Here is a 23,140-nt window from a genome sequence, read left to right as displayed (position 1 = left end):
TAGCACTGTATCCCTCTTCTATGTCGTATAAATACATGTTCAGCTCACATTGAAACATCAATGCCATGATTCCTGCAGCATTGCCTGAGTTAGATTACCTGCTTGGAGAGCTGCTCCTCACACAGTTTGTAGAGGGTGAAGAACTTCCTGGCCAGCTCGATATTATCAATGAAGCCACAGCTGGCCAGCTTCACCCGAATGATGATCTGGCGGTCAGGGACCATCATGGCTACAGAGCGGAAGTTGATCTTCAGGTTCTCTGGAAGCTCCTGACGTCCTGCATAGCCTGGGTTCTGATTGGGTAAATATAATTAAATGCAAAACACAAGGCATTCGCCACCAAAAAAAATTACATTATCTCTTTTTATGTGAGCATTAAATCCTTCTTGAGACAGAATTCAATATTACTGTCAAATTATTTAAACTGTCAGAGTGTACCAAACCTACATACAGTTCAAATCTACAGCATCACCAAGCACACAAATACTTCTTGATTATAAAATAGCCAGGAAATAGTATGGTGACTGTGCGGTTGCCTGTGATTAACAGTACTGGAAGGTAATCAGAGGTACAAAGCTAAGGTTAATAATTCTAAGGAAGTATCTTTGATTACTGGGTCTTGGCTCCGAGAGTGTTTAGACCTTGAGAGAGGTTCCCTTGGGGTGCTGTAATTCACACAGACATATTCACAACTACAGCATGAACTGTAACCTCCTCTGCACTGAGGGGAATACAACTCTCATTTCTACATAATGAGTCACCATGGGAGCAAAACTGAGAGGGAAATCAAAAGAACCATATGAATAGAATGACTCTTCCAATAATGAACATCTTACAAAATCGACATGACACTACAGGGCATGTGTATTATGCAATAAAATTAAACTTCATGCAATGTTAGTTAAAGGTCTCTGGTGGGAGGAAATGTATGTTTTTCACTGATTAAACTGATTGAACTAACCATGGTAAGAAAAATGCCAAATTCAGGGTTCATATCGACATTGTCTCCATCAGTGAAGATGAAGTTCTTGCGGCGCTCCTTCTTGCAGGTGAGAACAATGGCTATCTGCTGGGCCGCCACGGACAGGACTGGGAGGTCAATGCGGTTGAACTCATCAAAACAGCCCCACGAGCCAGACTGGGCAAGGCCTGCAATGCAACAGAGAGACATATACAACATATTGCGCTCTCCAATGTTATAGGCTCATGTCAACAGAGGTTATACAAATACAATGACACAACCTCACAACTACAGCCACTGACACATGACACATTAGGCCTATATGATACTGAGAGACTAGCATATGAGTATATGAGTCTAGTCTCACTAAATCACATATAGAACATCTGGTTGTAGAAAATCAACCCAAAATCGTATCTACCTTTGAATATTCTCCCCAAGCCTCTGAAGTCCATCTGGTCAGAGCAGTTGAAGACCACTACATACTTGCCCAGGCAGCGGCCCATGTCCTTGGTGGTCTCAGTCTTCCCAGTTCCTGCAGGGCCAGCGGGGGCCCCTCCCATACTCATCCCCAGAGCCTGGGCCAGGGTTATATAGCACCTGAGAGAAACACACACACACACACACACACACACACACACACACACACACACACACACACACACACACACACCAGGGTGAGACGCAGTGGATGATTACTCAAAATACTTTCATTGTAATATGGAGTGTACTGTAAGTAACACCATTTATCATCCACAAATATTGGCCCAGAAGATGGTTTTAACTGATACTCTACAATAATAAAACTTTTTTAAAAGGGCTTTATATTGTTTATGATCAATCAAGGGAATAATTGTTTATGACAATGATGCATTGATATCGGAGTAGTTATGCTTAATGAAAATATACTACTGGATGTGCACAGAATAAAAAGCACAGCTGAGTATCCAGCTAGCACCAGTTCATTCATTTTCATCAGGGCTACAAGCAGGCGTACATCCATCTTGCCAGAGGCCAGTGGGCTTCTACTCTGTAGGGATCTGTCTGATTTGTCAGTGACAGTGGTAGCAGTGGGACTGGGGCAGGGGCCGTCTCCCTACCTGTCAGTGAGCGGGGTGATGACCAGCCTGTCAGTGCAGCCCAGGAACTCGTTCTGGTAGACAAAGCCCACATCTGTGATGTTAATGATCATCTTGTCAGAGTCCTCGTTGAAGTAGAAGCGACACTGCTTCAGCCAGTCAAAGTCAGTGGGGCTTTTGATATGCAGTCGACACTGAGAGGAGATAAATGGGGAGGGGGGAGGGGGAAGGGGGAGGGTGGGTATGTGAACAGGTGAATAAGGAATGTATCAGTCCAAGTGCTGAAATTAAAAAGCTCCCCAAACCTAACTATGATTTAAACTGGTTTTGTACCTCCAGATGTTGTTACTGAGAGGAGGAAAGCAATTTATCCTGACTAGAGGGGTGACATCAGAGAGGCTTGCACTGAAGTGGGTCAAAGAGCTTTGAACAATATTGTCAAGTTGAATTTACTCAGAGCAGATGGAATAATTGTGTTGCAGTCATTAGCCATATTGCCTTCAGATATTCTGTAAACAAAGGATTGTTTGCCAGAGGGTAGGAAAGTCCTACAACCCCACAGGACTTGTCAAATGTATTTTCATATTTACAATGGAACACCAAGGGGAAAGCATTAGCAAAATCTGAAATAACCTTGGATGGAGCAGTTTGTCAAATTGTATCAAATGTAATCTTCATATACTGAAGATTAGTTTCCTTTCATGTTTTTCTTTTCTTTGAACCATTGGCAATGAAGAATGAATCCACCCACCAGTTCATCAAAGATGTCCCTCTGATGTACATGGATGGTGATTAGGGTCTCGTACTTGGTCCTCTCCACTGCGCCCAGGTCTTTGGTGGTCATGTCTATGAGGGTATTGAGAAGCTCCAGGAAAAACTGGTTAGTCTTGGTCATGATTTTACGGTCATAGCGAGCGTTGGTCAGGGCCTCCTCTGAGTCTCTAGTCCAGATCATCTGTACTCCCAGGAGTCCAACCTAATAGTGTGAGAAAGAGTGAGTGCACATTTCTCTTGCTTTCATCATTCCTCTTTAAAATTCAAAACATCCTTTGGGTATTGAAATACCAACCACTGTTTAATTTGATTGAGACTTATACAAAGGAATGTCTAACGACTACAACAGCATGCCTGCCCACCTGAGAAGGGAAGGAGTCTAGGAACTCTATAAGCTGGAAGCCAGAGTCCTGGATGTTGAGGGCAGCCTGGCGGATGACCAGGTGCAGAGACCTCTGGGACTCCTTCAGCAGAGCGTTGAGCCACACCTCCACGTTCCCCTCAGCATTGACTGGCCGTTCCAGCTCCACCGTCTCCCCTTCCCTCGACGAGATGGCCAGGATACGGTCATACATCTGTGAAGTCAGACACTTAGAATCACATGTCCAACACAGAGCCAGATTCACTAAGTGTTTGCACCAGGGGCAAACTGTAGCTGTGTGTTATTAATTTCAATGTCTCATTCCTTCTTCAAACCTTTATTTTATCTGTTTGTTCTACCTTCTCTGTTTAATTTCCTACAGAGGTGCAGTTGAGTGCTTAGTGAATCTGGCCCTCAGTATGTTCATATGTAGCCTGATAATTTTAGATCTATAATTTCTCAAGTCCTGAATAATGACAGATCATCTGTGCCCTAACCTTGTCATGGAAGCGGACACATTTGATGTTGTCAAAGACGTTGAGCAAGTGAGCCTGTATGGTGTGGGAGTCTGACGCTTGGCCCAGGATCTCCAACAGGGCGGGGTCGGACACAAAGAAGAACCGAGGGAAGAGCAGGCGCTTCTTCTCCAAGTATCTGGAACACAATTAGTCACAAAAATATGAAATGCTATTTTTATACCCTAGTTTTACACACGTCACTACTTTATCGTACTGTAATCAAAAGGCTGTACCTAGAAAGAAAAACATAGGTTTGAGGTGTCATACTGCATGAATGATTTGAGACTAATGCCATGCTGGGTGCTCACCCAGTGAGAGACTTCTGACAGATCTCCAGCTGCTCCAGCAGGTGAGGCAGCAGCTGGCCCATGGTCTCATCCCCCACGCATGACTGCACTACGTTGGGCATCTCATGGGCACGTGTCATTATCTTCACCCAAGACTTGTCAATGTTGGAGAACCTCTTCGCCTCCTGTGATTCAGATCAGACCAGATTCTCATCCCTGATGAGGCTGATGCTATTCTTTGATATTCTTTAAGATTAAAGGTGATTGGGTCTTACCTTGGGAAGCTGTTTGGCTATGTCTCCACCCACAAACACAGCCTCCAGGTAGATCCAGAGGTTCTGGACTGTCATCCAGTTCTCTATGATGTCAGTAGTGTTGGACAGGTTCTGGACCCACTTTTGGATTTGGGCCTTGAATGGAGTGTTATATCTATGGGAATTCAGGAATCAGTCAAGATATTATCTGAATGAAGCACTGTCAATACTAAAACCAACTACAGACTACATAGTGCCATTAACTGACACTAGGGTTGCTGAAGCAGGGTTATACATTGCAAACAAATCCATTCTCTAAACATAGAGTATTACGGCTGAATTCTAGATTACAAATCTAACTGTGTGCTGAATTATGATAAATAGTTTGGGTTCATCAGACAACATCAGGTCATGAATGTCAGCTCTGGTCTACCTGTTGCTCATGAGTGACCCCAGCACCATGAGGCTGTCCTCCATGTTGGTGATGATCTCAGAGGTGCTGTCTCCCCTCAGCAGCAGCTCCCCTCGTGTTTTAAAGTTGGCGAAGGTGAAAGTCTTGTTGTCCCACTCAGCAATCACCTGCTTTAGCTTCTGCTCAATGTCTCTCTCTTTCACCGCACTGATGCAAATGTCCTGCCAGGTTGATATACAACAACGTGCCTTTGTGATATACACTAGAGAATAAACATGCCTAACAGATAAACAGAGCTGAATAAAAACTCAATAAATACTTTAATTATAATAACACTGCACACATTATTGAACAATAAACATGCTTTAATGTCAAGATAACACATTAAATATTTATAATCCAGAGTAAAGGAGGTCAAGGGTCTTATTTCAATGCCATTGGGATTGTGCGTTTGGCCGTAGGCTGTAGAGAATAAATGTTCACCTCAATTTCCTCTTTGCATTTGAGGAGCGGAGCTTCCATGATGTTTCGGAGCTTGAAGGTGTCCGTCTCCACCTCGAAGCTATGCCCTGTCACTTCAGTGATCCTCTTCCAGTGGCGTGTCATCATGGCTTTATTGGTCATCAGCTCCAGTAGGGGGCAGCACTCGTTAAACTCATCTATAGTTTTCTTCAGGTCAAGGAAAGCCTGCCACTCTTTCAGGGCACGGGGCAGCTTGCGACATCTGGTAAGGGCAAAAAAGATTTTTGAACCACAAAATTAAGTTCCTCACAAATTAAGTTCCTCACAAATTATGTTCCTCAAGGAAGTTTATAATCAATGCTTTGTATGAAGAAGACATTTTCTTCATGGTATGCATAGAGGTCATAGGATTGTCTCTGGCTTACATTGTGGCTATTGTGTGATGTATTTGCATATTCAAGGGCAGACATTACATGGAAGAAGGATTTTGTAAAATCTCCTCTTTGGCCTTTTCACATGTATGCCTGTTTTGCAGACACCATGCATAAGGAAACTGCATATATCCTCCAAGCTATTTTACATTTAAAGGTGTACCCTAATGAGTCAGACTCAATAGTACTTTTTCCCTGTGTGGAATAACTTTGCCCTCCTTTTGGTGATCTCAAACCCTAATTTCTGTCCATGACGAACACAAAGACAGTACCCCTTTAGAGGACAGAGCTTTCAGATAACTCAGATTGGGACAGTGAAATTGAAATCCTTTGGAGCATTCATGCCTTTCAATGAAACATATTACATGATGGCCTGAGGGTGGGTTTCACATCAGACCACAAAAGTGGTGGTGATATCACTTTATTTTTCTACTTTTGTCACATACCGTGTCTGGAAGTCTAGAAGTTCGTTATTGATTCTCTCAATGTGGATGTCGGCCCATAGGATGTCATAGTAGCCGTTGACAGTGTCGATGACGCTATTGTAAAGGCCATAGAGCTTCTGCAGGAGGGTGAGCTGTTTCCTGATCTCCAGCAGCTGAGGATGCTGGGTAACCGGCAGGCCAAATAGCTCCTCTCCTCCAGTGTATGTGATGTATTTACGGAACAGGTTGTCAAAGCGATTCTGAAAGAAAAAATTTAAGTAAATCCTCCCATCATCAATACATGAGTTGTCATAAGACCTTTGGGCTGTATACAATACGATTCCAGATGACAACATCTCAAAGAAATGCTTGTGAAATGTACAGTTTTGTATGAATGATGCACAGAAATAGATATATTACTCTCATGTACAGTGCAGTAGAAGCACATACCTGGAACATGATAAGTCTGTCACTTGCGTCTTGGGGAGCCAGTCCAACAACCATGGGGCCATCCTGGGAATTAAAAGTAGGCAATTAGCACTCTTATTCAGAGCACACTAATTATGCTTTGAAATATCTAAATATAAATGACCACAAGCCAGCTTGAACGTGTTAGGTCGAGCAGTAAGTAATGTTTTAACAGCTACAGAGAGCTGTGTGGAGCGTGTCTTCACTTTGTCATATTCCTGATAGAAGTGTTCACAGTCCTCGACGAACGTCTGCACATTGTTAATGAGCTCTCCTCTGAAGTTGGGCTGCAGGGACACCAGTTCGTTCTGGACCTCTGTGCCCCGGGAGAGCAGCTTCTCCCAGGTGTAGCGCAGTGTGTCCACCTTCTCTGCCTCCTCCTTCGCCACTGACAGCTCGTACTTGTGAAGCATGGCGTAGGACTCCTAGGAGAAGGGAATGAAGAATAGTACTGAGAAATAACATGATAAAGATCTCTCACAACTACATTAAATCATGTCATATCATGTTTGCCATTTTTGCACATTATAACGGAATTTAAACAAATCTAATTTTGGTGTTTTATGTGTCATACTGTACCAAAGCAGGCAATTTATCAAACTGTGTGGGAACACTTTATAAATGACAGCAGATTAGAATCGATTTGTCATACAGTGTAGTATCGTTCTGAAAGGTGTTTTGATTTTCATACCTCTATGGGGCCTACTTGGAAATCAATAGAAATCTGCTGCTCCCTGATTTCCTTTAGTGATGCCATGGCAATGCGGATGTCATCAAGGTCTTTGATTGGCCTGTTCAGTTTCTTCCCCGCCTCGTCCACCAAGGTGAAGATGGTCTCCATCTCCATCCTGTACTTCCTGTTGCAGTGGAGGCCATAGTCCACCATCCAGCTCTTTGTCTCCGCCGTCAAGGCCATCTTCAGATCAGCTGGAGAGTAAGACATCCATTTAATCAGTGTTACCGTTTAGCACAAATTAGTTGATTGTTGCTCCTATGATAACACATATCCATGTCCCGGCAGCAGAGAGTGACTCTCCCAACCGTCTGAAGAGCAGGGATGAAAAAGCAGGGATGAAAAAGCTGTACTTTATAACATATCATAGGTGCAGCCTGCAACACTTCAGTCAGTTTGACAGAATAGTCCTGCGAGATAATATGATAACACTAACATTATCTGTGTGTTGCTGTATAATTGCCTGAAGAGTCAAACAATAAAAGTGAGTAAGCAGTGTAGTAAAGTATATGAGGTTACACTATCATCATAGAAAAAGTTGTAAGGGTACCTGTGAACAGAGCCAGTGCTCCCACTGTGATGAACTCAGGCTCAGCGTTGATCTCCAGCTCCAGGTCTCTGTAGTAGAGGATCTGTGACTCAAACTCTGACAGCAGTGGGCTGCCCTGGCTGAACCTTTGAATGGTGTCCTCTCGGTCCTTCCTCCAGATGTGGTGGTAGCGGCTGAAGCGGTCCAGGGCATTCATCACCTCCTAGTCACCAGCCAAAAGCACAGGTGTCAGCCTCACTACATTACAAGGTCATATTATTTAGCTTTGCATTTGGCTTGTGGTCTGTAAAAAAAGACAAATGTATATTCTACAAAAACACAACATCCAGAAGACAATATATTCATTAGGGGAAGCCTAAAATGTTATCAACACAAAAAAGTTTGGATTTTGATTCAACAGATAGTGAGGCAACATGACTATGAATGAACATAACCCATGAGACAAGTGAGTAACCATAACCATAAAAGAGGAGAAACACAGCCATATTTGTAAGCTCTACTGCATGTGTACTATTTATGCCCTCTTTTCAATGCCTGTACCTTCTTAGTCGAGTTGATTGAGGTGCTCAGCACAGACACCAGCTTGACAATTTCCTTGTTCTCAGACACACTCTTGTAGTAGTTCCTGGCCTGGAATGGTATGGCCTGATTCACAGAAGCAGAGATGTCTGATGTACTGCCATCTGGAGGAAACAGCAGACAATTAGACTTCTCACCTCCCAGCAAAAACTTAACATGTACGGAGCCAACTCCTCTCATCTTCATATGCACATAAGCAAATGACCACACCACATTGTTGGCCACCACATGTAAACACCCTCCTCTTTTAACTTAACGAGTGTCTCCGCAGGAAACTTTAAACAATATGCCAGCACCATCACATCCAGAGAATGTAAGTTAATGAGCAAAATTCACTGAACCAGAGCTTTGATTTCTGATTTGGTGCACAGTACTGTAGCTGTAATGTTGCCATCATCAAAGGCTCTGTGTTTTCTCCTGTATCTATCATCTCGTGTCTTCACTACATTAGCTGCCTGATACTATAGCTGCAGTGTGATCAAATGACTTGGATGAGATAGTTATTTGTGTGGCCCTTAAATGTCTGTTTCAAGTCTGAGTGGGTTGTGCTCTGCTGAGCTGTAAAATGAGAAAAAGCTGGTGGCTGGCAGAGGAGAGGGTTGTGTTGTGTTGTGTTGTGTTGTGTTGTGTTGTGTTGTGTTGTGTTGTGTTGTGTTGTGTTGTGTTGTGTTGTGTTGTGTTGTGGTACCAGGCAGGCTCCTATACGTTGTCTCTCCGTCCTCTGATTCGCTGTCACTGCTGTCTTGTCTCAGAGCAGCCATGCGTCTCTCGCTCATCTTCCTCTGCAAGGGGGCAAACACAAGCCAGGTGGTGAGGTTTGCTCTTTGTTTAATGACTAGCCTGAAACGCAATCTTATGACAGACTAAACCATCTCTTTTCTATCACAGCGAGTGTAGGAAGAGAATTAAATGAGTGTAAACTCATTAAGACCTCATAGGAAGATACACAGGAATGTACAAGGGGTACACAAGCAAACGTCTAGCATTTTTTCACCAAGCACGATGAGTCTGTTTTTGGTGTCAAGATGTCCAAGCCAAGCCCACCTTAGATATCCTCTCCTTGCTCCACTGGCCGATGCCTTTGCTGACGCTGACCACACACTCCACAGCCCTGTTCAGGGCCTGTTGGACCTCGTCCAGCGCTGGGACCATGGCGATGTTGGGGATGGCCAGGGTCACACTGGCCCTGAAGATGGGCTGCTGTCCACTGCTCTTCAGACGGTTGGGAGAGTCACTCTCTGCTGCCGGGACATGGATATGTGTTATCATAGGAGCAACAATCAACTAATTTGTGCTAAACGGTGAGCTTATGTGATAAGCTAGAGTAAGTGTGAATGGCGAATTGCGGTATGTTGGATTACACTTACATAGTGATAAAATGTCTTTCCGACATTTCCGACACCTTCTATAACCTGATGATTTAGCTTTATATTCCGACTCATGCTTTAATGCAAATAGATCCCATTCAGCCCCTATCCCACATCTATGGTGAAGGCAGTGGTTACCGAGGAAGTGCATGAGCGAGGAGGTGTGGATGCGTTTGCGCAGGGCCTCCAGGGTGTTGCGTGTGAGTCGCAGCAGGGCGTCTACATTGCGGTGGTTGAAATGGGAGAGCAGCTCTTGGGCCTCCTCCTCCATCACCTCCATCATGTCTCTCTTCTTCTTCCTTTTCACCAGGGGGGAAGGGGGGCCTGTGCTGGCTGCAGTGGTGTTCCGAGACAGCAGGCGACCCTCCGACTTGTCCTCCTCCTCACCTTAGAAGAGATACAAACTAATCTAAAACGACTCATTTCAAAATCATTTACATTGCTGTGCACCCAAAAAAAATCTGTTTTCTATTTTTACAGATTTCTGTGTGATGATGCAGCGACAGCTCTCTTTTTGAGCATGACCTTGTCTTGCAGTATTGTGTCAAATGTGGGTAATAGTACTGTACCTTCACTCTCCACATGGTCCATTTTGCTCTCAGTCCTACTCTCATCTGGAACCTTCTCCTCCTCCTCCCTGTGCTGCTCAAACTCCAGCAGCATGTTGATGAGCTCGTTAGCTGCTTCCTCCACCAGGGAGCTCTTAGTGTGCAGACTCTGAGCTCCCTTGATGCATAGGTCCTTGGATGCCACAGGAAAAGACAGTACATGAATGAACACAGTCATAACTATTTGTACTAAAAGCTGAAATCACACTTGTATCCTACTCTATCATAATTTAGTCAGTCAATATTGTCAGTGGTGTATGCATTAGCTATCATTAGAGGCTGGTGATGGCTATGCAACGGTTTTGCCTCATTAATTAACAAGCATGATTCATGACGTTAGTGATGACAGCATTGATGACAGCCATGTCTACTCAATGAGGCTCTCAATACTAATGCATTGATAAGAACTGCCTTGATAAGAACGTCATTCAATTGTAATTTGTAATGCAATTTTAATATCTGAAACACTTCATGAGTTAATGAGTCACCATAAATCTACTGCCATTCAAATACACTCCTGAAAGTAAAACAGCTGTCTGTGACAAATCATATTAAAAACCAATGGCCTGTTGATCAATTGGATTATTTGATGTGTGTACATTTCTACTAAGGGAGCCTGTCTTTACCTTGGTGGTCTGAACAAACTGCTCACAGGTGAAAGGCTCATCCTCTGGCAGCACACACAGTGTGCTGCTGCTCATCTCCTGCAGCACGGCGTCAATCCTGAACTCTACCAGATCATTCACTCTGTCCATCAGGAGCTCCAGGTCCGCTGGAGAGAAAGAGAGAGAGACGCACGCACACACACACGCACACGCACGCACGCACGCACGCACACACACACACACACACACACACACACACACGCACACACACACACACACACACACACACACACACACACACAAACACACACACACACACACATACATACACACACACACACACACACACACACACACACAGGGGGTCAGCATGCGTTCCACTAAGACAACACTTTTCTAACAGGACTGGAGAGGTGATGTATAGTACAGTAGGATATATGTCAGGAAATACAACATCTTCCCATGAGAACAGAGTATTTTAGGGTAATTCTATAGGACTTCCTTCATATTTCTGACCAGGTGGGATTTAGCTCTGCTCAAGTACTTACTGAGTGCACTGTTTATATGGCTGAGGTATTTCTCAATGTTCAGTGAGGTCCAGTTGAGTGAGGTCAGCCCGGGCAGTATGGCTTCATCCACTTTTGCAACATGGGGCATAACCAGCTGTTCAAAAGCACTCTGAATCTTCGACCTGACTCTGGAGTTCTCTGTCACTGCAAACTGGATGGTAGAACATTCCATTCAATTCAGAAAATAAATGTATATGACAGCGGAGGCTGGTGGTGGTAGAAATCAGAGGACAGGCTCATTGCATGGAATGGAATGAGGAATGGTATCAAACATTACAATGAGTCTGTCCTCCAATTTCTACCTCCACCAGCCTCCACTGGTATATGATTATAATGAATAAAACCCCATTCATAACTGTTAAGATGTATTATAACTTTTTAGAGGCATAGCACTTCAGATCAAAGGTATTTGAAAATCCTACTCTTACCTGCAGTTTGTTGTAGTTCTTCTTGAGAGCATCTTGTTTTTGCTGCAAGATGGCTGCGAAGGGAGGAATCTTCAGCCTCATCCTTGTCATGCAGTCTGTCTCCCGAATCTGAGTCAAGATCTCAGGGTCAAAGTTCACAAACAGCTCAACTGTATCTGGACATTTGACCAGCAGAGAGGCCTGTAGGCCTACCCTGGCCTCCTCCATCTGGGGACAGAGTCAGAGAAAGAGGGATATAAGACATCTTGGCCTGGGGAAATGAACAAGTCTACATTGTGTCTGAAAATAGTGTGCCATTCTGATGATTTCTGATTTCACTGATGGATTAAAAATCACTGGAACAAGTTTAAGCTTAAGCTTTATAACAACCCCTTGTATTTTTAAAAGATAAGAATTCATGGCCGGTAGGTAGGTAGGTAGGTAGGTAGGTAGGTAGGTAGGTAGGTAGGTAGGTAGGTAGGTAGGTAGGTAGGTAGGTAGGTAGGAAGGTAGGTACTGTAGGTAGACAGTAGGTCTAGCTTGGTACACCCCACCTGTTTCATCCAGCCTTGGTGGTAGAGCATCTCAAACTCCAGGAGCACCCTAGCCACTCTGTTGTAGTTGCGGATGATGCGTTTGGCCTCAGGTGTGGCCAGCACCCCAGGGTGCTCCTGGAACAAGTCCATAGGCTCCTGGATGCGCCGATAGAGCTGGCGGACCCACAGGATCTTACCCGCCACGGGAGGCAGGTCCCTACCGATGGGCGGATCCATCTTCTGCTTGGTGTAGATGCGGGAGACCATCTCTATGTCTTTCCCGTAGTTCTGCAGGATACGCTGGTATTTCTCATCAATGCCCAGGTCTGGGATACCCAGTCTGTGTGATGTGGTGACATTAAGAAAGGTTGAGGTGAAATGGGAAATAAATGATTCATGTGGATAAAACATTGCTCTGGAATATGAAAATATGACAAGGTGATCTTACCTTTCAAATTTCTTTAGTACATTCAAAGCTCTCTCTGTGTTTTGAATCTTATCAAATGTGTTATCCATGAAGGTCTTCAGTTGATTCTGAAACCAAAGAGCCAAAATAAACAACCGCACAATAACATAATAAGACTATTCAGATGTATCAGATAACGATTGGTACCTGTTATGTTCTAACATGACAAACTTACATGCAATTCAGTGGTATTTTTACAGAATTCATCATAGTCTTGGTCAAAGTCTGTTCTTCTCTGGTCCAGGAAACTGTAGTGCTTTTTCTTCATGTTCAGTACAATGCCCTGAAAAATAGAAGTCTTTTGTTTTGACATCTACTCTTCATGCATGTGTCTGTATCAATTTAAACCACAGCTGAGAGAATGTCCACAATGTTTCAGTTGAATGTTAAATAATTGGGGCTTCATTTCATTTTAATCAGACGAGAAGGCTGTGAATGTAGAAAGATGATGACATGCTGGTGCTGGCTGGACATCATACCCTTTTGAAAGATACTCAGGCATTTACAATAGCAAGAGTTAACAGAGTATAAAATAGCAGTAATTGCTCCCAGGAACAGCTTACCATAAAATATGTATAACCTGTGGATAAACTGTCAACTCTCACAAAAGGCCAGGCCTTAATAATGGATCTTAATCAGCTTTTGTTCAGTTATTTGACAAAATGTCCAATATAATTACATGACTTGAAGGACACAACAAAATGTTACACCGATTTGAAAATGCCAGTAATATTGAAATAAATAGATAGTTGTGTGAGTAAAGAACATAGCTGTATACTTTGTGAATTTCCGGTTGTTAGGGGTTTAGTATAGGTCTATGGGTTTTGTGAAATTGTGTCTCTGCATGCTGAAAGTAAGATGATGATGAGGGGTCATGCACTGGATTAAAAATTCTGTGGCACAAGTTACCTCCCATTTCCCCTGCATTTCTGCAGTCTGTCCAGCGAAGGCAGTAGAGAGAGCAGATAGCTAGCATTACTACTGTACACTTAAAAAAGCATTCACAAAACTGTCCAAATGACAACAACTAACCCCAGGCTAAGTGTAAATAGAATGTAGATAATGTACTGTATATGTTATAATGTACACTCCAAACAAAACATTAAAAAGATCTCTAAACATTGTCATTTTTGTGTCGATTTGAGTTAAACAACCATCAACGTGGTGAGACGTGACTATTTCTAACAAGAAAGAGAGCATTCACTTAGCTTTGTATACATGCATAATCTTTCAAATGGTTGTTTGATCAGTTAGGCTACATCTACTATAAGTGAACAAAGTAGACAGAACTCGAACTGTGACAATCTAAAAAACTAAACACTGAACTCATTCCAACGTGTACCTGAAACCTGGTTGCCAAGGTTTCCAACCCTTCAATCTTGGAGTCCTGGAGAGCTGAGTATGTAGTGATGGTGCTGAACATGTTGAGGATCTTGTAGAGGCGGCGTTGGAACGTGTCAAACTTTCCAAAGATGTACATCTCACTGAAGTCAAACTGTCTCTCTGAGGGACTCTGCTCCAGCTTTTCCTTGGTTTTGTGGAAATATTTCTGATACTCCTATCAGATAGTATTCATGTGAAAATCAATTAGAGGAGCATGGAAAGGAAGTTATTAGGCTAATTATTAGGCTTGTGATAGGTAAGGTAATGTTGTACTATAATAAATTAAACAATATACATTACAGCTCAGCAGTAAGGAAAAGTAAGTTATGAACTGTGATCAGATTGTTATAGTGGGTGAACTGTGAACTGTACCTGGTTCAAGTGGATAGCAGCTTTGAGTTTCTCAGCAACAACATCCTGAGGCTGGTCCCATATTGACGCTGAGCCGCTGTTGGTGATGTATGCCTTGCATGCTGTGATCATTTGGTTTGTCACCTGAGACATTGAGATGTCGAAGCAAAAAGATACATTTCAAGCTCGAATGAACAAACTCAGTAGGATGACTCATCAAAGAGCTTAGTAATGAATATTACCTTCACAAACAGGGAAGTAATCTTCTCTGATGTGTTGTAATAGCGGGAGATGCTGTGGATCATTCGGATTGCATTGATAAGCCCTGGGATGGCCTCCACCATTGACACCTGTTAGCACATTAGCATACAAACATAACATAATTAATTTCACATGAATTGAAATGCATGATATGAAGCATTGTGAAGTGAAGGTGGCTAAAGGAAGCTGAGTTCTCTCACAGGATCACTGTTGTAGAGGGGGTCACAAAACCTCTCCAGAGTGTACAGGTACTTCACATTGTCTTTGGCCTCATTGGCTGAGTCAGTGATCCTGGTGTCCAGCTCTCGCCAAGACTGCAAGGACAGATAATGAAGTCGATCAGAAATGTGATATCTTCAAATCAGTAAGGGAGCATGTTTATAAGCATAGATGATGGGTAACACACACATTTTCTAATTATTTATTTGGTAGCATGGTAGCATTCCTACAATATATTATAATGTTGTGGAGGTGACAGTAGCTCACCTTGATCAGTTTGGACTTGGCCATCATGAGCACGCCTAGTACAGCCTTCACATCAGGGCTCTTCAGCTGGTCCAGTAGGTAGTTAAAGCGGGACATGCGTTTCTTCCAGTGGTCCAGCTCAGCCCGCGGGCCCAGGTCATCAGCCTCCTTCCTCAGCTGGTCACTCTCAGCCAGTACCTGGACGCAAAACATACACACACACACACACACACACACACATAAACACACACACAAACACATACACACACACACACACACACACACACACACACACACACACACACACACGCACGCACACACACACACATACACACACACACACACACACACACACACACACACACACCAAATACCACACACACACCACAATAACAGCACTGGTCACTGGAGGGGAATGGACATCTCTGAAGCTTGATACCATTGAGTTGCAAGTCCCACCTTACCTGTTCAATCTGTTTGATCCATATTTTCATGCAGGCTTCGATCTTCTCTGTAGCCTCTGTGCTGTTGGCTGCAGCCATGTAGTCAGAGGGTCCTTTAAGGGTCTTCAGGTCGAAAGTGTCACACTCTTTTAGGTTTACCTAAAAAATGGTTACGGTCAATGATATAAATTCTCACTTTAAATCTATTTTCATGCAAGGTGCATGTGTGTGTTTGTGTGTGTGCGTGTGTGTGTGTGTCACCTTCTCCTGTAAGCTCTCCTGCGCTCCAGCCAGCACAGACACAAAGCTGTCCAGTGAGCTGATGAAGTCCTGTTTGACAGACTGGGCTTGTGGGCTGACCAGCTCTCCCCAGCCGTGGTTCATCTTCCTCAGGGTTGGGATGAAGATCTCAGACAACAGCTGCTCCACACTTTTCAGTAGGCCCACCTCCGTGGTGTCCAGCATGTTAAAGTTCACATCCTATCAAGGGCAATGAACAGAGAGATGACCACACAAACAGTACAATCTTGGATGAGACTGTTTTAGAAGCGATGAATGGACAGAACATTGTAGCACTGTCACTATTGTAAATGGAATTGTGGCTGTATCTGTGTGCTTTCATACAGTGTGAGCAGACTAGCACAGCCTAATATAAAAGCTCATACAAATGCATGACAGATAATTATATTATTGTGCTTATCTAACGCTTATCTAACGTTATTATGCAAGACCAATTGAAGAAAATGTCCACGATACTAATTATATTTGATTTTCAAATGACAATGTCCTCATGGGCAGGAGAGACTCCTGTCAAATGTTCTCCCTCACGTAACTGTCACTGGGGTGTAACGATCATGTCTGGCTATCAGGGATGGTCATTAGCTTTGTATAGAGGGTAACCAGAGAGGATCGATGGGTAGTACCGCCTACAGGCCGCTACCTCTCATCCTGCACCTTTTCATGAAAGGAAACCTGACACAAAGGCAATGATCAATTATTCAAGTCAGCCAGAAAGAAGTGCAATCAGAGCGTCAGAGGTTTAGCGATCATTTACACAAGGCAGTTTTACGTCAATGTTCTTGCCATAATCAAAGAAATCCACATGCAAGTGGACGTCTACTTTTGGCTGAATAACTGACCATATACCTACAGTAGAAAAGGAGCAGATTGAGAGGGTTATGAGTAGAATAATCAGGAGGAGGCTCACCCTGTGCACATTCTCAGATGTGATGGCTTTGGATGTGTTAGCTCTGGTGAAGAATACACATACACCAGTCAGAGCCACATCTTTGCCCTCGGTGACAAACACTTTGGCCCTCTTACTCCGGTTGAGGGATGAGGCTGCAGCTGCTGGGGAAAAGACAGATCCAAATCAGTTACATTTGTAGGCTGTCATCTTCATCTAACTGGAGATATCCCCCTTTCTTAGCAAGATTACATATCTCTTTGCCTAATGGCTACTAACTGTTATCACAGTAAATTCCTGTATAATTTAATTGCACAATCAACACTCCTCTTACCTGCTTCTACTGGCTCCACATCTTGATAGTAGAACATGATATGAGGAAGTCCTTCTGCCACAAAGAACTGTTCCATGCGGTCAATCTTTAGAGATAACAAGAGGATCAGTTTAGGATTAACATATACATTTGAATTTGTGTTGGTTGTGTATGTTTGTTTTGACTTTATTCAGTCTCCTGCAATATGTATTACCACACTGTGGACTGATCGAGGAACATTAAAAACAAACGTACCTGAGTGCCCTCCAGAATGGCATCCTCCACGTCAGCCTTCTCCAGGCCCAGACAGGACGCCACGATGCTGAGGATGTAGTCATGTCTGCCATCCAGCTGGGCTCTCTTTGCCTCCCTCTCCTCCTTTAGCTTTTGCTGCAACACATAGAGGCATCATGTAGTCAACCACAACACACAACACTGGGTGGATTACTGAGACATGATGTGAAACTACTAGCGGAATTCAATTTCAATTTCATTACATGCAGAATGGGGAAAGAAATTGTGTGAATGACCTGAAAGAGAGAAACATAAAGTTCTCACAATAATAAACTGTCTCCAGTGAAAGAAAGGAGCAGAAACTATTCTATTCCCTTCAAGACAAATCGATGAACATTCCAATACCCCATCAATAAAAAAACAACAATAATCTAAAAAGGCTCAAAATAAAAAAAGGTTTTAACAAAGATTAATCAATTTCTATCCATTACATACAGTAAATGATTAATTACCATAAATTAAAACTCAATGACTCTATACATAAGGGACATTCACACATACTTTGTATGCAGCAATCTGGCTATTTGATATGACTGATGACTGAAGCTCCCTTTTACTCCTCCTGGACTTTGAGTCCGCCATCTAGAATTTCAATTGCGTATCCACAGAATTCCAATCACTTTCAGGCTCCAGCCGTGACAGCAGAATATGGGAGACTTGAAAACTCCATTGTTGAAAGAGTGGGAAAATGTCCAATAATATCCACAATGCACACTGAATCTCCTGCTTTGAAGTTACTGCCTATAGCCCCAATGCTAAGTCCCACAAGAGAAATAGACACGACAATAGGATCCCTTCATGAACATCTCTTGAATTATAATATGGTCAAATGGTTCAGATGTTCCCTATTCTCTGTCCCTTATAGCACTGCTACCCTGTCGCTTTTCTCAGCCTGTATACGGTCAGACACAGACACAACAGGACCAACAGCAGGTTGAACATTAGCCTAGCCAGCCTACAGTAGCAGGGGCCTCATTCAAAAAGGACACAGATAGTAAAATCTACCACAATGAGTTGCTTGGCGGTGCTGCTAGGTAACCCTGGAAAAAGGCAAACCAATAAATTAAGAACACTTTGTGTTGCATTTCGTGTGCCGGATGCAGGTGCTTTCAAACTCTCTTTTTTATTCCCCCAATTGCCTGTCTGGAATTTAGCCTGTAATGTCTGGAGAGATTTTCACTTTTACTTGCATCAAACGTTTTGAAACAGAGCGTATTACCATTTCAATTAATAACTACATTCAACATTGGTTACTTGGAAGACTGGAATAGGAAGCCTGTCTTTTATTTCTCAGCCTCATTCTCGACAACTTTCTGTTAATCTGTAAATGAAACACTAACACTGATGGTTAAATAATAACCTATGAACAACTAAGCATTGTAAAATTGTTGAGATATGATCCATCCAATTTAAAATTTTGCGACTGGAAAAGGCTATTATTGTGTGTGTGTGTGTGTGTGTGTGTGTGTGTGTGTGTGTGTGTGTGTGTGTGTGTGTGTGTGTGTGTTCTCACACATTGAGATTTCAGCACTGAACATAAAGTATTGCACTCCCTCCATTGTAAAGTAATTACGTGACCTATTAACTATAATCAGCCTCACGGCCAAGTCCTTAATCGCTTGGTATTGCACTTCTTGGCCAAAAACATAATACGTCTGCTCCTCTCAATGCATTTGATGCCATTAATACTGTATGCCGTGTGCCCACTGTTGAATAAGCTCACTGATCCGTCTAGACAGTCAAATTGACTACGTCTTCATTGATAAGCTCAATGGAAAGATAGTTGAACTCAGGATCTGGGAGGATGTGGGAGGAGGAGATGGTAGGGTTAGAGATTTACAGCAGGCCTTAAGGTCATGCATCAGATGCAGGAGTCAACAAGCCTGGACATGAGAGAGAGCAAACACAGCTATTGACCTACAGGGCGAAAACACAAGCACTGTGTCAGCATGGCAAACACAGGGGAATGGTGAGTCAGCCAACACCGCCAGAACCACTGGAAAAAATAATAATACCAGCCAAGCCAGTGGTTGCTGGGCGACTGGCCACATCACAGTGACGCCAGTCGAGGGATTTTATGCTGAGTAAACAGCCACCTCAGGCTTCAGCCCACAAACAAACACAACATCACACCAAGCGTACACACCAATGATAGCCTCAACTGCAAACTCTCACCTACGATAAGAACTGAATGACTGTAATGAAATGTTCTCCCCAAACACATCTCACAAATACTAACTTGACCATAAAAAGCCATGTGTTTCGGGGGGGAGGTGAAGAAAATGCATTATTGTGATGTATGTTCCATGTCTTGTAATCCATATGACATTCACAAGTTTTATATCACTATGAATAACTGTGAATAACTAGGTGTAACACAAAACACTAAATGAAATTGCTTGTTCCTGTTTTGGTGCATTTACCAAAGTTGGGGTACAAGGCAATCAAATCCAATCAATCCAATCAATTAGGCTCACTTATTTTGCTCCAGATAACAGAAACGTACAATAATAGTAGAAAGTACTCAGCATGGAAACCATTGTGTCCACAATACTCTGAGCATAGGAACCACAGGGAGCTTTTTTCTCTCATTATTCCAATCCATTTCATTTTGCCATTGCAATATACTGGGTCAAATCTCTTACCTTGATCACTCTGGAGACACTCTGTTTCCAGAGCTGTTTCCGAAATGCCCGAGACATAACAACTCCTCATATCACAGCTCACAATCTACAGTACCATCAACAATGTTGATACTTCAGTTCCCTACAGAGTAAGCCCAACAGAATAGGCCTGTGTCCACTCAGGAGGAAAAAGGCATGCCAACAGTATATTTGCTCCCACCTTGCTCTTAACTGCCTAGGCTATCAGGGCAGTTAAGAGCTCCTATAAACTATTCAAACAACTTAAAGACTCAGGCAATTTGCCAACATTTAACACTCCCACAGGTGATGGCCTTGGGTGTATCACAGCCTAAAGCCAGTATAGGTACACCAACCCTTCTCAAGTCCCTTCTTTTAGAAGCCATTGTGTAGGTGACAAAACAGTGGAAAAGGAACTTCATAATCCCCTCTCTGTCTGTCAGGTGTTTTGTCCCCCCTTGAACTCTCCAACCCCCAAACCCCATGCGGTGAGACCAGGTATTCGCCCACAGTACTGTATGTGCTCCCAAATAAATTATGTGACATCTACTGTATAGATGAGTGCAGTCTAACATCCCCTGCAAACATGCTATACAATGACAGGTTAAAATAAAAAAGCTTTCGAAAAACTTTTGAACAATTTATTTAGATTTGATGAGTGTAGTTGAGGAAAGCAGTTAATGCTTGTTTTAGTGAAGATGCTGTCAGTGCACTACATTTTTGATAATAAGAAAGCCATTTTCATTTATCACAAATTCTTCTTAAGTTTATGGACAGTTCTACTGAATAAATATAAATGTATGGAATGTCTGGAACTGTCTATCCTTATTTTTTATCCATCTTCATAATATTGCATACTTTATATTGCACGTTGGACTTGATCATAGAGCAACAAATGCAATGACCTTGAAGGTTTTATCTTACATAGAAATATGACACATATCAGTTTTCAATGATTGTAGGTTATTTACATAGATTCCAAAAAAAGTAGCCTAACTCGAATAGAATACTGATCAAATTGGCGAGAAAACAATAAGCAATGAGAGTGAAGTTCACACTGTAAAAATACATTTGGAAAGTTCCCGACTACAGTATGAAACCCAAGTCTCTGGTCATGTAATTGTGAGTAACATGCCATCGTACATTATAGTCTGGTAAACATTACAGAAGACTGGTATTGTATCAAGATAAATAGAATAGTTTTCTTAAAACATTAATGATGAAATGCATTTGGTCAGAGGGTGTAAGTCACTCTGTGTGTAACTTAGACCTCTCTAGGTCAGCTTACCTTGTTTTGATAGTCAGGTTTAAAGTGGAGCATCGTCACCATCTACAAAGCAGTCTATTCAGTACTTCCACCCTCTTAACTGGTATTACTATTCATGAGATCGCAGAAGAATTCCAGGGCAGAATAAGCTTTGCCAGCAATCAGCATCTTCTTTTCCTGTCCAAAAGTTACTGTCTGAAATTATAATATTGTTTTCTCCTGAGAGGCTTGCTGACTAGATAGTGTAGTATTGGGTGACCACCTGTCGGCTAGGTAATTATCAGAGGCAGTGCTATCATCTTACGTCAACAATGGGATAAGAGCTGAATGGTTCATTAGTATACAGGATGGAGTTACAGTCAGGACCCCTTTGGGTGGCTATAAGAGATTCTGTAGTCCAATCAGATGGCCAGACCAGGACCAGGCTGTCTGATCAACTATCAATGGCTGTTGAATAAAAGCAGCAAAAATGTTAAGTCTAACAGATACAGTATGCCTTTATATCATACACTGTACACCTCCAAGCTTGAAGGTAATGAGGTGTACTTTCTGCACTCGTAAAGTAGATCCATAGCGCCAAAGGGTAATGATTTAAGTACAGCATGCTATTAAAACCGTGTCTGTGTGTGTGTGCGTGTGTGTGTGCGTGCGTGCGTGTGTGTGTGTGTGTGTGTGTGTGTGTGTGTGTGTGTGTGTGTATTTCTGTATACATTGGCTTACAAGGAAACAATGGCTCCTTTGTAACTCCCATTCACACATGCATGAATGTAGTACTGTATGTTAAAAGTCTGCAACTAAAAAAGAATAATAACTACGATAAAGGAATAATGTCAACAGGGAGGTGAGTTGAAAGTGTCAAGCACTGATATCTGTCTGAAATCTGATGATGAATATACTAATGAGAGATATCCTCCTCATTAAGACCAAAAATTAAAAGCGGGCTTAGTAAAGGAAATGTCATGAAATGCCACAAAGCAGGTACAGTAGATCAGACTCTCTATGATGTCTCTATGCAGCCCATACACATACACTAAATCCATAGTAGATCAAAGCCAACCATCTATGCTATACCGAATACTGTATAACTATTGCACATACAAGCAATGGGGAACTGTTGAGTGACACACCACCCAAACCCAAAGGACCACAAGCATTTGCCTATGGCTAGCCCAAGAAGAACACATGTTCTTGAGCAGGGAGAAAAAACACCACCCAATTAAATTCCATCAGACAACATATTAAGGGCACAGGATGATCAGAGACACAGCTGCCTCCATATGGGGTTTGAGAGTGTTTGATAGTTGGAAAATGATTGCGAAGCTTTGCATTTAAAAGCAGTTACATCATCAATATTTCACCAAGGCATGACTGATTTCTTTAGCGAGCCATCTCGTTTGGGGGAACAGTGTAACAGGAGTCCCTAATGAATAATGTATGACCTGGTGAGATCTCAGAGAGAAAGAGAGAGAGTTCTCTCCTGGTGGAGGATGTAGCCCACACTTGGACAGTCTCACATCCAGGAATACTGAAACACTGTGAAGCTCCCATCATGGAGCATTGACGGTTGGACAACGCGCCACTGCATGTCCTCCTATCACAGTCTGATACCCAATTATAAATCTAAGAAATGTCAGTCTGCAGAGCACTGGAAAGTGACAACAAATCATTATATTTCCCATATAT

General features: G+C 42.7%; 1 protein-coding gene across 4 annotated transcripts in view; it reads right to left on the bottom strand.

The window, feature by feature from the left end:
• The window catches only part of dnah5 (dynein, axonemal, heavy chain 5), a gene marked incomplete at its 5' end in the record, with an annotated part of 54,455 nt that overhangs the window by 29,645 nt on the left and 1,670 nt on the right, over nucleotides 1–23,140 (bottom strand). The window contains 38 exons of one of the 4 annotated variants that reach the window (XM_083679751.1): nucleotides 99–293; nucleotides 962–1,149; nucleotides 1,383–1,561; nucleotides 2,062–2,234; nucleotides 2,792–3,016; nucleotides 3,177–3,389; nucleotides 3,673–3,829; nucleotides 4,002–4,165; nucleotides 4,256–4,409; nucleotides 4,668–4,867; nucleotides 5,130–5,370; nucleotides 5,986–6,224; nucleotides 6,415–6,477; nucleotides 6,639–6,857; nucleotides 7,124–7,359; nucleotides 7,716–7,917; nucleotides 8,256–8,398; nucleotides 8,983–9,076; nucleotides 9,339–9,535; nucleotides 9,800–10,031; nucleotides 10,226–10,402; nucleotides 10,896–11,041; nucleotides 11,423–11,594; nucleotides 11,872–12,078; nucleotides 12,405–12,726; nucleotides 12,835–12,920; nucleotides 13,028–13,135; nucleotides 13,762–13,788; nucleotides 14,195–14,410; nucleotides 14,608–14,730; nucleotides 14,829–14,936; nucleotides 15,048–15,161; nucleotides 15,334–15,510; nucleotides 15,777–15,914; nucleotides 16,017–16,235; nucleotides 16,963–17,105; nucleotides 17,267–17,360; nucleotides 17,510–17,644. In XM_083679751.1, the coding sequence (XP_083535877.1) occupies nucleotides 99–293; nucleotides 962–1,149; nucleotides 1,383–1,561; nucleotides 2,062–2,234; nucleotides 2,792–3,016; nucleotides 3,177–3,389; nucleotides 3,673–3,829; nucleotides 4,002–4,165; nucleotides 4,256–4,409; nucleotides 4,668–4,867; nucleotides 5,130–5,370; nucleotides 5,986–6,224; nucleotides 6,415–6,477; nucleotides 6,639–6,857; nucleotides 7,124–7,359; nucleotides 7,716–7,917; nucleotides 8,256–8,398; nucleotides 8,983–9,076; nucleotides 9,339–9,535; nucleotides 9,800–10,031; nucleotides 10,226–10,402; nucleotides 10,896–11,041; nucleotides 11,423–11,594; nucleotides 11,872–12,078; nucleotides 12,405–12,726; nucleotides 12,835–12,920; nucleotides 13,028–13,135; nucleotides 13,762–13,788; nucleotides 14,195–14,410; nucleotides 14,608–14,730; nucleotides 14,829–14,936; nucleotides 15,048–15,161; nucleotides 15,334–15,510; nucleotides 15,777–15,914; nucleotides 16,017–16,235; nucleotides 16,963–17,105; nucleotides 17,267–17,360; nucleotides 17,510–17,644 (6,426 nt within the window). Of the gene's footprint in view, nucleotides 1–98; nucleotides 294–961; nucleotides 1,150–1,382; nucleotides 1,562–2,061; nucleotides 2,235–2,791; nucleotides 3,017–3,176; nucleotides 3,390–3,672; nucleotides 3,830–4,001; nucleotides 4,166–4,255; nucleotides 4,410–4,667; nucleotides 4,868–5,129; nucleotides 5,371–5,985; nucleotides 6,225–6,414; nucleotides 6,478–6,638; nucleotides 6,858–7,123; nucleotides 7,360–7,715; nucleotides 7,918–8,255; nucleotides 8,399–8,982; nucleotides 9,077–9,338; nucleotides 9,536–9,799; nucleotides 10,049–10,225; nucleotides 10,403–10,895; nucleotides 11,042–11,422; nucleotides 11,595–11,871; nucleotides 12,079–12,404; nucleotides 12,727–12,834; nucleotides 12,921–13,027; nucleotides 13,136–13,761; nucleotides 13,789–14,194; nucleotides 14,411–14,607; nucleotides 14,731–14,828; nucleotides 14,937–15,047; nucleotides 15,162–15,333; nucleotides 15,511–15,776; nucleotides 15,915–16,016; nucleotides 16,236–16,962; nucleotides 17,106–17,257; nucleotides 17,361–17,509; nucleotides 17,645–23,140 lie in introns of all 4 variants that reach the window. The other 3 variants (XM_083679749.1, XM_083679750.1, XM_083679752.1) reach the window with 3 other exon arrangements.

This window comes from Argentina silus (genome assembly GCF_951799395.1).
Source record: "Argentina silus genome assembly, chromosome: 10".
NCBI lineage: Eukaryota > Metazoa > Chordata > Actinopteri > Argentiniformes > Argentinidae > Argentina > Argentina silus.
The sequence above is the reverse complement of the archived record's forward strand: the minus strand, read 5'-3'. Positions and strand labels throughout refer to the sequence as shown.